Source organism: Pseudophryne corroboree, chromosome 4 (genome assembly GCF_028390025.1).
Source record: "Pseudophryne corroboree isolate aPseCor3 chromosome 4, aPseCor3.hap2, whole genome shotgun sequence".
In the NCBI taxonomy this organism is placed as follows: Eukaryota; Metazoa; Chordata; class Amphibia; order Anura; family Myobatrachidae; genus Pseudophryne; species Pseudophryne corroboree.
The window spans coordinates 717,723,530-717,736,968 of NC_086447.1; the positions used below are offsets into that span (position 1 = coordinate 717,723,530).

Sequence of the window (13,439 nt, forward strand, 5' to 3'; positions counted from 1 at the left end):
AGGTATGGATGGATAGTATATTTGACGACACAGAGGTAGAGCAGTGGACTACTGTACCATACTGCTATATATATACTGGTGGTCACAGCAAAATTCTGCACTGTCCTCCTACCATATACTGCGCACAACTAAAATGCAGCACAGGTATGGATGGATAGTATACTTGACGACACAGAGGTAGAGCAGTGGACTAATGTACCGTACTGCTATATATATACTGGTGGTCACAGCAAAATTCTGCACTGTCCTCCTACTATATACTGCGCACAACTAAAATGCAGCACAGGTATGGATGGATAGTATACTTGACGACACAGAGGTAGAGCAGTGGCCTACTGTACCGTACTGCTATATATATACTGGTGGTCACAGCAAAATTCTGCACTGTCCTACTATATACTGCGCACAACTAAAATGCAGCACAGGTATGGATGGATAGTATACTTGACGACACAGAGGTAGAGCAGTGGACTACAGTACCGTACTGCTATATATATACTGGTGGTCACAGCAAAATTCTGCACTGTCCTCCTACTATATACTGCACACAACTAAAATGCAGCACAGGTATGGATGGATAGTATACTTGATGACACAGAGGTAGAGCAGTGGACTACTGTACCGTACTGATATATATATACTGGTGGTCACAGCCAAATTCTGCACTATCCTCCTACTATATACTGCGCACAACTAAAATGCAGCACAGGTATGGATGGATAGTATACTTGACGACACAGAGGTAGAGCAGTGGACTACTGTACCGTACTGCTATATATATATACTGGTGGTCACAGCAAAATTCTGCACTGTCCTCCTACTATATGCTGCGCACAACTAAAATGCAGCACAGGTATGGATGGATAGTATACTTGACGACACAGAGGTAGAGCAGTGGACTACTGTACCGTACTGCTATATATATACTGGTGGTCACAGCAAAATTCTGCACTGTCCTTCTACTATATACTGCGCACAACTAAAATGCAGCACAGGTATGGATGAATAGTATACTTGACGACACAGAGAGCAGTGGACTACTGTACCGTACTGCTATATTTATACTGGTGGTCACAGCAAAATTCTGCACTGTCCTCCTACTATATACTGCGCACAACTAAAATGCAACACAGGTATGGATGGATAGTATACTTGACGACACAGAGGTAGAGCAGTGGACTACTGTACCGTACTGCTATATATATACTGGTGGTCACAGCAAAATTCTGCACTGTCCTCCTACTATATACTGCGCACAACTAAAATGCAGCACAGGTATGGATGGATAGTATACTTGACAACACACAGGTAGAGCAGTGGACTACTGTACCGTACTGCTATATATATATATACTGGTGGTCACAGCAAAATTTTGCACTGTCCTACTACTATATACTGCGCACAACTAAAATGCAGCACAGGTATGGATGGATAGTATACTTGATGACACAGAGGTAGAGCAGTGGACTACTGTACCGTACTGCTATATATATATACTGGTGGTCACAGCAAAATTATGCACTGTCCTCCTACTATATACTGCGCACAACAAAAATGCAGCACAGGTATGGATGGATAGTATACTTGACGACACAGAGGTAGAGCAGTGGACTACTGTACCGTACTGCTATATATACTGGTGGTCACAGCAAAATTCTGCACTGTCCTCCTACTATACACTACAATGCAGCACAGATATGGAGCGTTTTTCAGGCAGAGAACGTAGATATTTTCAGCACACTGAGCACAGATATTTGCAAGCACACTGAGCACAGATATTTGCAGCACACTGAGCACAGATATTTGCAGCACACTGAGCACAGAAACTGAGAGAACGCAGCCACGTCCTCTCGCTATCATCTCCAAAGCACGAGTGAAAATGGCGGCGACGCGCGGCTCCTTATATAGAATACGAATCTCGCGAGAATCCGACAGCAGGATGATGACGTTCGGGCGCGCTTGGGTTAACCGAGCAAGGCGGGAAGATTCGAGTCTGCCTCGGAACCGTGTAAAATGGTTGAAGTTCGGAGGTATTCGGATCTCGAGAAACCGAACCCGCTCATCACTAATAGATATAGTGAAGAATAGGAGATGAAACAGAAGGTAGTAAGAAATGCAAAAGAAAATCAAAGATTAGGAAAACAGCACAGCGAAAGAATTATCAGTGACTATGAGAGCCCAAAATGGAGTACTTCTCTGTCCAGAAAAACAGGAACCAAGAGGCAGATAATCTGCCTCAGCCTAGTTTCAAACAAACTCTCCTCCCCACTTGACCACCATTGGCTGACCCCTAATCATGCCATAACAAACAAAAACAAACATAACACATCCTTAAAGTGGCAACCCTCAAAACCCCTTGTGTTTTAATATGACCTCAGTGCTTACATATATATATTCAGCCTTCGGTCGGACGATCTTTTAGCCTTTCCGTGTAAGTTTTGTGATGTAGGCCATGCACCATTTTAGTTGCCATTTTTTGCACACTCTCTAATGTATTTATATCCTTCTGGAGATATGGTCTCCAGAACTGGACACAGTATTCCAGATGAGGCCGCACCAATGACCTATACAGTGGCATTATTACTTCTCTTTTCCTGCTACTGATTCCTCTCCCTATACAACCAAGCATCTGACTTGCCTTTCTCATTGCTTTGTTGCATTGCCTTCCTGCCTTTAAGTCACTTGAAATAGTGACTCCTAAATCCCTTTCCTCCTCAGTAGTTTCCATTATTGTACCCTTGATACTATATTTAGCCTTTGGGTTTTTGAGACCCAAGTGCATGATTTTGCATTTTTTAGCATTAAACTGTAGTTGCCATGTTCTTGACCATTTTTCAAGTCTAGCTAGGTCATCAATCATTTGTTTTACCCCTCCTGGTGTGTCTACCCTGTTGCATATCTTTGTATCATCTGCAAAAAGGCATACTTTCCATTCAATACCATTTGCAATGTCACCAACAAATATATTAAAGAGAACTTTTATGAGTACAGATCCCAGGGGTACTCCACTGGTAACATTTCCCTCCACAGATTGCACTCCATTTACTTCAACTGTCTGTTTCCTATCCTGCAACCAGTTTCTTATCCATTTAACTATTTTATAATCCACCCCCACACTTTCAAGTTTATTTAGCAGTCTGCGATGCGGGACAGTGTCAAATGCCTTACTAAAGTCTAGATATGCTACATCTACAGCTCCCCCTTGATCTATTATTTTCATCACAGAGTCAAAAAAGTCAATAAGATTTGTTTGGCATGATCTCCCTCCAGTAAATCCATGCTGTTTTGGATCCTGTAAGTTGTTTGATTTAAGATATTCCACAACTTTTTATTTTAGTAGTTTTTCCATTACTTTCCCTACTACTGATGTAAGGCTTACTGGTCTGTAGTTACTTGCTTCTTCATTGTATACCATGCATGCTACTACAGTGGATGCAGAGAGTGCCATTGCTATGTTGGCAGGCCAAAATGGGATGACATTACATTTTTAGTGAATGATGTGTATAGTGGATGTTATAATAGGAAGGGGAGCAATTAAGGTGGCATAATCTGCATTGGCCACTGTAATGTAGTAAAATATGAACTAGAGGATGCTGTCATTACATAATATGAACTGGGGCACTGTATTGTGGAACAGTATAACTTGAGTCACTATAGTATGGCATAATATGAACAAGGGACACTGTAATGTGGTATAATATAAAATGGAGGGCATTGTAATGTGCCATAATATGAACTAGGGGCACAAAGATAAGGTACAATATAAATAGGGGGCACTGCATTGAAATTTATGAACTCTGGGCACTATATTCTAAGTATGGAACTTTATGAAGAAGGGGCACTACAATGTGGCATAAAATTAACTGGATACATTACAACGTGACATAATATGTACTGGTTATGAACTAGTGCACTACTATGCTGCATACTGCATACTGTACAATGAACAAGAGCTCCACTATGAAACAAAATAATCTAGGGCACTACTATGGGACGTAAAAGTAACTAGTATAATACTAAGGTGCATAAAATTAACTAGTGCATTATTATGGGCATAGAATTAACAACTGTTCACAGAGCTGGTGTCTTTCTAAAAAATATTAGGGTGGGGGGCCTTTCAAAGAAGTTTTGGCTACACCTCTGTGTGTGTGCGTAACACACATAGACACACACACACGTTAGGTTATAATATTGTATAACCCTTACATAACTCTTAAATCAAAACTCCAGTGGCAAGACATCTCCATAGATATGGCTGAAGGAGGTGAGCAACCACAAATAATATAATATCGGAATGGAACATTTGTGCTCCTCATAGGGACCTGCTTTTCTTTCTCTTTCTTACATGCCTCCTGCTCAGTTCATGTATACGGGCACAGCTCAGATGGAGGAGCAATGTAAGGAGACCCAATGACACCAATGTACTGTAGACAGTCACAAAGTAGGGGTAGCTATTTTGTGGACTGACCTAATTTTCATATTCTGATAATTTTCAGTTTGTTAATTGAAGTGGTAAAATGTTAAAAATCCACAGGAACACATTTTAATTTTAATGATTTCCTCTAGATACTTCCCCTGTATGATTATTCTCTGTGTGGAATACGTGTTATAATTGTTAGTTTTACTTGTAGGAAAGTTCTTAATTTGTTAATTGTCGAGATGACAGACTGTTCTTAGCAGGATATTGGTTCTCATTAGAGACTACAGAGATAGTGTTCCGTTTCCAGTATGGATTTTATAATATAAAAATGTGTTCTAAGCTTTTTGCTGTTCCCAGAAGGATCCAGAAGGAAGAGCAAACAAACCAAACACAAGCACCACAGAATGGCACCTTCCAGACAGTCAATCACTCTGAATCCATGTTGGTCAATCATCATTATAACAACCCAGTTCAGCCATCACCATATGAGAAAGGTACTGTGAGACTTACAGTGTCTCTATATATGGCATACGTTGGTTGTTAGTGTTTCCTATATTGATCAATATTGTTTTCTGTATGGGTATGCGCAGGCCTGGATTTGCAAAGTTTCCCTGTGACCTTCCTCAACCCCATTGCTGCAGGTTTCCCAATCATGTCCCATATGATATGTGTAGCAGTGACGTGCGGTGAGGTCAGGGGCTGGGGAGGCACTGCAGCTAAACACCCCCCCCCCCCCCCCCGGAAAAAAAAAGTGCAGTCCCCCCACACCACTGAAACCAGCACCAGGCAGAGCCAGCCAGGGGGGATAATGCCATAGCAGGGGAGACACTCAGTGTGGGGTCCCCCTGCCATGCCATTAAACACCCCCCAAACCAGTCAGCCCAGGGCTGGAATTCCTCGGAAAGTGGGGCCCCCAAAAAATCAAAATGGGGTCCCCCCTCCCGAGCAACAACCAGCACTGGGCTGATAGCCCAGTGCTATGCCCCGCACCCCTGGTGGCGGTGGGTGCGGGGTTCATTGTATGCTAATACTGTTCTTTACAGGTGGCCTACAGATCCCAGCAAGCCTGCCCCAGCACGCTGGCACTTGGAGAACCACAAGTGCCAGCATGCCCGGACATAAATGGCCCACTGGCACCTGTAGTCCACCTGCAAAGAATAGTAATATTGTTCTTTACATGTGGCCTACAGGTCCCAGCAAGCCTGCCCCAGCATGCTGGCACTTGGAGAACCACAAGTGCCAGCATGCCCGGACATAAAGGGCCCGCTGGCACCTGTAGTCCACCTGTAAAGAAAATATAAAAAAAAAAACACTACACGTTCTTTAAAAAAAACTTTATTAAACTGGGTCTTCACCTGGGGGCGGCGGCCTTTAAGCTCTTTTGCGTGGCCGCCGCCTTCCCAGGGCTTCCGGCGTCTTCACCTGGGGGGGGCGCCACCTCCCCAGGGCTTCTGGCGTCTTCCTCCGGTGTCTTCACCTGGTGGGCGGCGGCTGCTAAGCTCTTTTGCATAGCCGCCACCCATCCAGGACTTCCAGCGTCTTCATCTGGTGGGCAGCGGCTGCTAAGCTCTTTTGCATAGCCGCCGCCCATCCAGGACTTCCACGACGTCTTCGATCTTCAGGAGCTCCTCTCTGCTCCTCCTCCGCCGTCGGACTGACAGCCGCTGCCTCGCGCTGACTTATATAAGTCAGCGGGAGGGGGCGGGGCGATGACGCGGCGAGCCATGATTGGCTCGCGGCGGCCATCTTGAATTTCAAAAATGACGCTGAGGCGCCATTTTTGAAATGGGTACCGCTTCCGCTGCCAAACTCTGCACAGTGCACAATGGGCCTGAATGCCGCATCCCGCCGCCGCCCGCATCTCCGCCGCCAGCACCTCCGCCGCCTGGCCCGCCGCATCCCGCACCTCCGCCGCCCGCACCTCCGCCGCCCACACAGTGATTGACAGCGGATCCAGTGACGGATCCGCTGGCCAATCACTGTGGCCTCACTCACAGGGACGTGCTTTCATAGGTTGAAAGCACGTCCCTGTAGGAAAGCGGCACCTCTAATGGTGCCGCTTTCGAATGTTATTTCAATGGGCTTTTCCTGCCCATTGCTAGGCCCCGCCCGCGCCCGCCCCCTGCTCCCATATCTTTCCCCAATCACTACGGGAGGTACCACGATCGGTGCCTCCCAAACTGATTAGGAACACTTTAATGATGAGCAAAATAATAAAGAAGATACTTATGTGTCATAAGTATCTTCTTTGTATTATTTTACTCATTAATGACAGGGGAGGCACTGCCTCCCCTGCCTCCCCTGACTGCACGTCCCTGATGTGTAGACTAATGCATTTTATCAATAGTAACAAGGTTTTTTTCTTATACTGGTATGGATATTGTATATAAGGTAAAATGCTGCTGCCTTTTCATCTGGCTGCGGATGCCTGCTTACTACATTATACTAATGTGAGTTTCAGCTCACCTATGTGGAATATCCATCCGTCTTCATGTAGGAGGGCGGGACCACCCACTGCCTTCCTTCCGCAGCTGAAGCTGTCACACTTAGTATGGGGACTAACACCCACCCCATGCTGGGTGCAAAAGGTCCATCAGAAACTGGCATCCCATACTCATCTGGATGCTGTGGGCAGGGTAGCCATCAGGGGGAGGACTGCAGGGGCTGGTGTCCTGGACCCTTACAGAAAGAGGGCCATCCCCTTGCTCCTACCGCCTACACCTGGAGAGCTGCACTAGGTGTGTACAACAAAAGCGTGCTGATGCGCAGGGAGGACTTCTTAAAGCAAGCCTTCCCTGTGCATTAGCTCTCTGTGAATCATTCCTGCAGGTCCGTAACGCTCCATCCATATGTAACGACACGATGTATGACATCACATAGGGGTGGAGCGATGCAGCAGAACCTTTATTTTGGAGGGGAGGGCCCTGTCTATTTTGTCAGTCCCGGGCCCCACAGTTTCTGATGGCAGCCCTGGCTGTGAGTGAGTACTGAAGTTGTCCGACATGCCTGAAATCCTCCCATGATACGGATCAGTTCTGTGTGATCGTATGGTCTCCACCCAGAAACTCCTATTTCACATATAGGGGGGTATTCAATTGTTTGAAAAGTCGGTTGGGTGTCTGTTTTTTCCTGTCTATTAGAAAGGAAAAAAAAGACACCCAACTGACTTTTCAAACAATTGAATACCGCCCATTGTGTGGTCCATTGACAGATCAGTCCGCATGCCCTAGCGATCTCCGCCCATGTGCTTATGTCTAAATCAGTGCATGCGCAGTTGACGATCTCTTTCGTTGACGCATATACGTTATGGATATAGGATGTTTGTAACAAGTACAAATCTTTCTTTTTTTCCGGATTGTTTTATTCTAATTTCCTGAGTGTCACCAACTTGTATATCACAAACTCCTTGCTATAACACTTTAAAATGTCTTATTTAACAATAATACCGCTATAATGTTCTACTGTACCACATTTAAAGAATCCTTACATAGATCTTATGATGGATAATACACAGTATTTATACACTGCTCTGTACACTGTATTTACAACACCAAACAAATGGAGGTCTGAAGGCATAAATGCCAAGCTACCGTTTACTTACCAATTGATAATGTGAAAAGGACAAATTATCCAAAGAACATGACAGTCATGTACATTCAAATATACTACTTAGTCCACATATTCTTTAGTGATAGATATCAGTGAGTGACATTAAGGGCAACATTTAGAGTTGGATGTAAGTCCTTATATGCTTGAATAAACATAAGGATTCCATACCAAATCACATCTTTGTTTAAACATAGACTTGCTGGCCTTTACCCCACACTTGCCTACTTTTGAAAAAGCATTTCATGGAGATTATGAAAGTTACACCTACAGTAGGCATTCCCAACCACGGTCCTCAAGGCACACTAACAGTGCAGGTTTTAGTGCTATCCAGGCTGCAGCACAGATGGTTAAATCAAAATAACTGAGCTACTAATGAAGCCACCTGTGCTGAAGCCTGGATATCACTAAAACCTGCACTGTTAGTGTGCCTTGAGGACCGTGGTTGGGAATGCCTGAGATACAGTATAAGCACGGACGTGTACTGCTACATTGGAGGGGCATGTCATCAAAATGACTGACATCCAAATGTACTGTAAATATGCCCCAAAGTTAGTAAGATTTACTTGTTGAAGAAAAGACACTGTTATTTTGCAGGATTTGTTTGTGTATTGTTATTCCTTTCATTGAAGTGTAGTTGCCTCCTCATTCACCGGAAACAAAGTACCAAGATTCTCCAGAGTTGCATCCAGCGAACGGAGGTAAGGAAAGACTCACCCGGTCACCACATAAAATTTGGCGTCACGAACAGGATCCGAGTGCAATCAGGAGAAAACTCACTAATTGAAAGATGGAACAACAACAGGCTGCAGGAGGAGAAGCACCACCGGTAGTACAGAACCAGGAACAAGAACAACAGGCAATCCCGGCAACGACACCGAATGCTCCAATAACCTTACCCTACTACTTTGGGGCGCCGTGGCTTCCAACCTATAGCGGAGATGCCAAAAAACCACAGTGTACCACATTTATAGAATTCAAAAATAAACTCAAATCTATGTTCCGGTTGTATACCTTGAACGAACAGCAGAAAGTCGAGATTCTGGGATGTCAACTCACAGGGTCAGCTCTAAGAGAAGTCATATCCTGGCCCACTGAAAACAAGAAAGAGGTAGACCAGATCTTAAAGAGATTGTCCACTACTTTTGAGACAAAAACCCTCCCCGAGTTAAAAATGAAGCTGTATGCGCGCAAACAGCAACCGGGCGAGACCCTCCGAGACTACGCCCTGAGTTTACAAGAAACACTAAGAGCGATCCAAGCAGTTGACAAAGATGAAGTCAGAAATGCAGACGAAGCGCTAACAGTTCAGTTTATTGAAGGAGCCTCAAGGGAGAGTGTCAAAACCCAACTACGACTACTCAAAATGCAAATGCCGGGTAAAACCTTCCTAGACTTCAAGGAAGCCGCCATCACAATAACTGGAAACCAATCGGGAAGAGAACCCAGAGCTGGTGGACTTCAGAGAATCCTCAGAGCTGATGGGAGCTACTGCTTCCAGTTCCGAAAGACCGAAACGAGTCAGAGATCCAGTGGTGCAGAGTAGTCAGCACCCCTCAGGAGATCAGATACAAACCCTACGCAAGGATGACAGGATGACAGGATAAGTTTCCACCACTGACTGCACTAGTGATCGGTGGCTAGCTAGGAGAGTGCTGTGGGCAGAGGTTCCAGTGACACAGCCAGCCATACAGCACCGGGTGTGGGCGACACCCCAGCGGGAGAAACGAAGCAGAGTTTGGAAGTTCGGTGACTGCACGACCCGTGGAGCGCCTCGCAGACAAGGAGCAGCCGCGTGCGCAGCAGTGAAGACTGCACATACCGGTGAGACACCACATTTTGGAAAGAGTTGGGGAAAGACACTGATAGTCACCACACCACATGCGTCGGAGACACCATCGCAACCCCCATGGTCAGCACCTGTGAATTAGGACCCACCCCTGCTCATTTACCCTGTTCCTAAAGTACTCTGAAGGGTAAAAAAGGGGTCCACACAGCCCTAACTCCACTGTCCTACCTAACGGGATAGACTGACCAAACCAGATTACGCACCCCTCCCTAGACCGGGACTGTATCCTAATTGGAGGGCTACAAAATACTAACTCTCTTGTAAGAAGAGGGGAGAGGGGCTACCCAGGAGGGCTATTAGCCCAGTTGGGAGTGCGCATATCATTACTTACACTGATTTGTGGAGAGACAGCGCCACCTACTGACTGTAATTGGGATGAACCCAGGTTGTGTGCAGATATTTACCTGAACCAGCAGCAGGTCTCCTGCATAACAGATGCCCCAGAGAGAGAGTTAATAACTGGAAAAGGGTACACGTTGCTCGAGAGATATTTAATGTACGCAAGGGGACGCCTCAGTAAACTCCTGTGCACAGGTCAAAAGACAACCCGGGTGGCTCTGAACATACCTCGCACCATTGGGTACCCAATAGAGACAGAATTTGGTGCATCAAGGTCATTAAGACATACGTGAAGTTAGTATTGAGGTTAGAGAAGTATTGTATTAATATTGTGGTTTTGCATGCAAAGTGTGTGTTTATTGGCAAATAGTGTCGCCTTCCAGTATTAGTGGTATTGCTGCGGTTCGTCCTAGTGAATTGTTATTTACAGAACCTAATGGGCTGGTTGGTCCCGGGTGAAGCAGCGTATCACCCATATTTGGAAAAGCTGTGGCCGACCTAAGTGTTTCATAGATGTTGATGCAATTCTTTCTATGTCATTTTGGTGATTACTATGTTGTACGCGTTCTATAGCTAGAGTAATAGTTGTTTACACAAAAGTTCATTATCTGCAATTGACATTCAGGCACACAAAAGTATATTACCTGCATTTGATATTTGAGATTCATCCACAATCGAATAGTTAATAAAACAGATGCAGTTGGAAAATTGTTATTCCTTTCATTGAAGTGTAGTTGCCTCCTCATTCACCGGAAACAAAGTACCAAAATTCTCCAGTGTTGCATCCAGCGAACGGAGGTAAGGAAAGACTCACCCGGTCACCACACTTTTGAAAACTGGACTTCAGCTTGTATTTTCAATGGGATCTCTTTTATAGTTGCCAAGAACACGTACTATGAGAAAATGCATTTATAGACATAATTTGATTATTATAAATCCTCACCACTGTAAAGTGGTAAAATAAGATCATATTACAAAGACACAGAACATTAAAGAAGCATAATAATGGACATGATACATAATAGGCCAGAGATATAACACAGCTTACAATCTATGTCTGTGGGATTTCAGCCGATGTAATAATTATTGAGCAGTCCCAATAGTCATTCTCATGATTAATTTGAGACAGTAGAATGGTGGCAGTAAAAATGTCCTTTTTACTTTTTATGCCATAATAATATCCATTTGGACCTGCAAAAGGTAATGCTGGGCACTTTTACAGAAGCAGTGCCAGATACTGGCATGAATGCGTGCTGCCGTCATGCTTTTTGTTATGTGCCAGGAGGACAAGTAGGCATGTGGTTACAAATAAGAATGTATCTCTCAATTGTACCTTATGGTTCAATAAACACCTTTGGTGAATGGGATCTATAGGAGATAGATTATGACTAACATTCTATCTTCCCCATCATGTTCATTATATTCTTTCTGTGTATTATGGGCCTTATAACATATTGCAGTTTTCCATCCCAGTGAGCAGACGCAGGGCCAATGCTGTGTGTGCTGGCCAATGCGATTGCAACACACTGATGCTATTTTCCAGGCAGAGGTGTTCGGGGGGAAGGGAGGTGTTGGAGGGGCGGCGACGTTGAGTTACGGGGTCATTGTCGGAACTGGGGCGGGTTTGGAGCGACTGCCCAGGCAGGGGAGCTTCTGATGACAACGCCTCTCCCGCCCCTCCCTGATTGCCAGGCAGAGGTGTTTGCGGGGGTCAGGGGTGTCAATGCAGCGTTGGAGGGGCAGCGACGCTGTGTTGCAGGGGCATTGTCAGAATTGAGGCGGCTGCCCAGGAAGGGGAGCTTCCCTTATTCAGCGATGCGATTGAATTGTGATGGCATTGTTGGCTGCCATTACCATGCTGGGTGGCTATAGCTTCTAACATTATTTTCCAGTCTGGGCAGAATGTGGGTCAAGTTTGGCCTTGTGTGAAGCTACTGTCTTTTTTCCAGGATTGGGCATGGTTCCCACCTGCCAAACCAATTGGAGAGCTGTTTGTTTTCTCTCTCTCGGAAAGGACAGTAAGAACATATGGTGGCATAAGCCTGTTTTTCTTGTTATTAAAACTGGTGTTACATTCTCTGGGGAAGATGTACCAAGCTGTGAAAATAGAGAAAATTGAGCAGTTGCCCAAAGCAACCAATCAGTTCCTGTCATTTTCTACCACAGACTTTGAAATGACAGGTAGAAGCTGGTTGACTGCTTTGGGCAACATCTCCACTTTATTTCTCTCTGAGGCTTGATACATCTTCCCTGCTGTGTATATAAAGGCCAGCTGTTACCTTTGGTGTTCAGTGACATTGATCCTATTGCAGTAAGCTGGCATTGATCCTATTGCAGTGAGCTGTGTTCCTCTCTCATACTTATCTTACTTTTACACAGCGACGGTATCCAGGTCAGTAAGCGCTGGGAATGAAATCAATATGGCGGTTACCAACACAAGTGAGTACAAGTCTCTGGCTTCTCTGTAGTGTTTGGATAACATGAATATTTCCCCTTACTCATATTACCATAACAGGTTGTCTCATTTGACATCTTATTGAGAGCACTAGGGGGGTAATTCTAAGTTGATCGCAGCAGGAAATTTTTTAGCAGTTGGGCAAAACCATGTGCACTGCAGGGGGGGCAGATATAACATGTGCAGAGAGAGTTAGATTTGGGTGTGGTGTGTTCAATCTGCAATCTAATTTGCAGTGTAAAAATAAAGCAGGTAGTATTTACCCTGCACAGAAACAAAATAACCCATTAAAATCTAACTCTCTCTGCACATGTTATATCTGCCTCCCCTGCAGTGCACATGGGCCCTCTTCCGAGTTGTTCGCTCGCTAGCTGCTTTTAGCAGCATTGCACACGCTAAGCCGCCGCCCTCTGGGAGTGAATCTTAGCTTAGCAGAATTGCGAACGAAAGATTCGCAAAATTGCGAATAGAAATTTCTTAGCAGTTTCTGAGTAGCTCGACACTTACTCTGCCACTGCGATCAGTTCAGTCAGTTTCGTTCCTGGTTTGACGTCACAAACACACCCAGCGTTCGCCCAGGCACTCCCCCGTTTCTCCAGCCACTCCCGCGTTTTTCCCAGAAACGGCAGCGTTTTTTCACACACACCCATAAAACGGCCAGTTTCCGTCCAGAAACACCCACTTCCTGTCAATCACACTCCGATCACCAGAACGAAGAAAAATCCTCATAATGCAGTGAGTAAAATACCTAACTTTTGAGTAAAATAACT

General features: G+C 45.0%; 1 protein-coding gene across 1 annotated transcript in view; it reads left to right on the forward strand.

The window, feature by feature from the left end:
• Positions 1 to 13,439, forward strand: part of ARHGEF33 (Rho guanine nucleotide exchange factor 33) — a 154,026-nt gene that overhangs the window by 53,495 nt on the left and 87,092 nt on the right. The window contains exons 5-7 of the mRNA XM_063919379.1: positions 4,781 to 4,914; positions 9,088 to 9,546; positions 12,594 to 12,653. Coding sequence (XP_063775449.1) covers positions 4,781 to 4,914; positions 9,088 to 9,546; positions 12,594 to 12,653 — 653 coding nt within the window. The remainder of the gene's footprint in view (positions 1 to 4,780; positions 4,915 to 9,087; positions 9,547 to 12,593; positions 12,654 to 13,439) is intronic.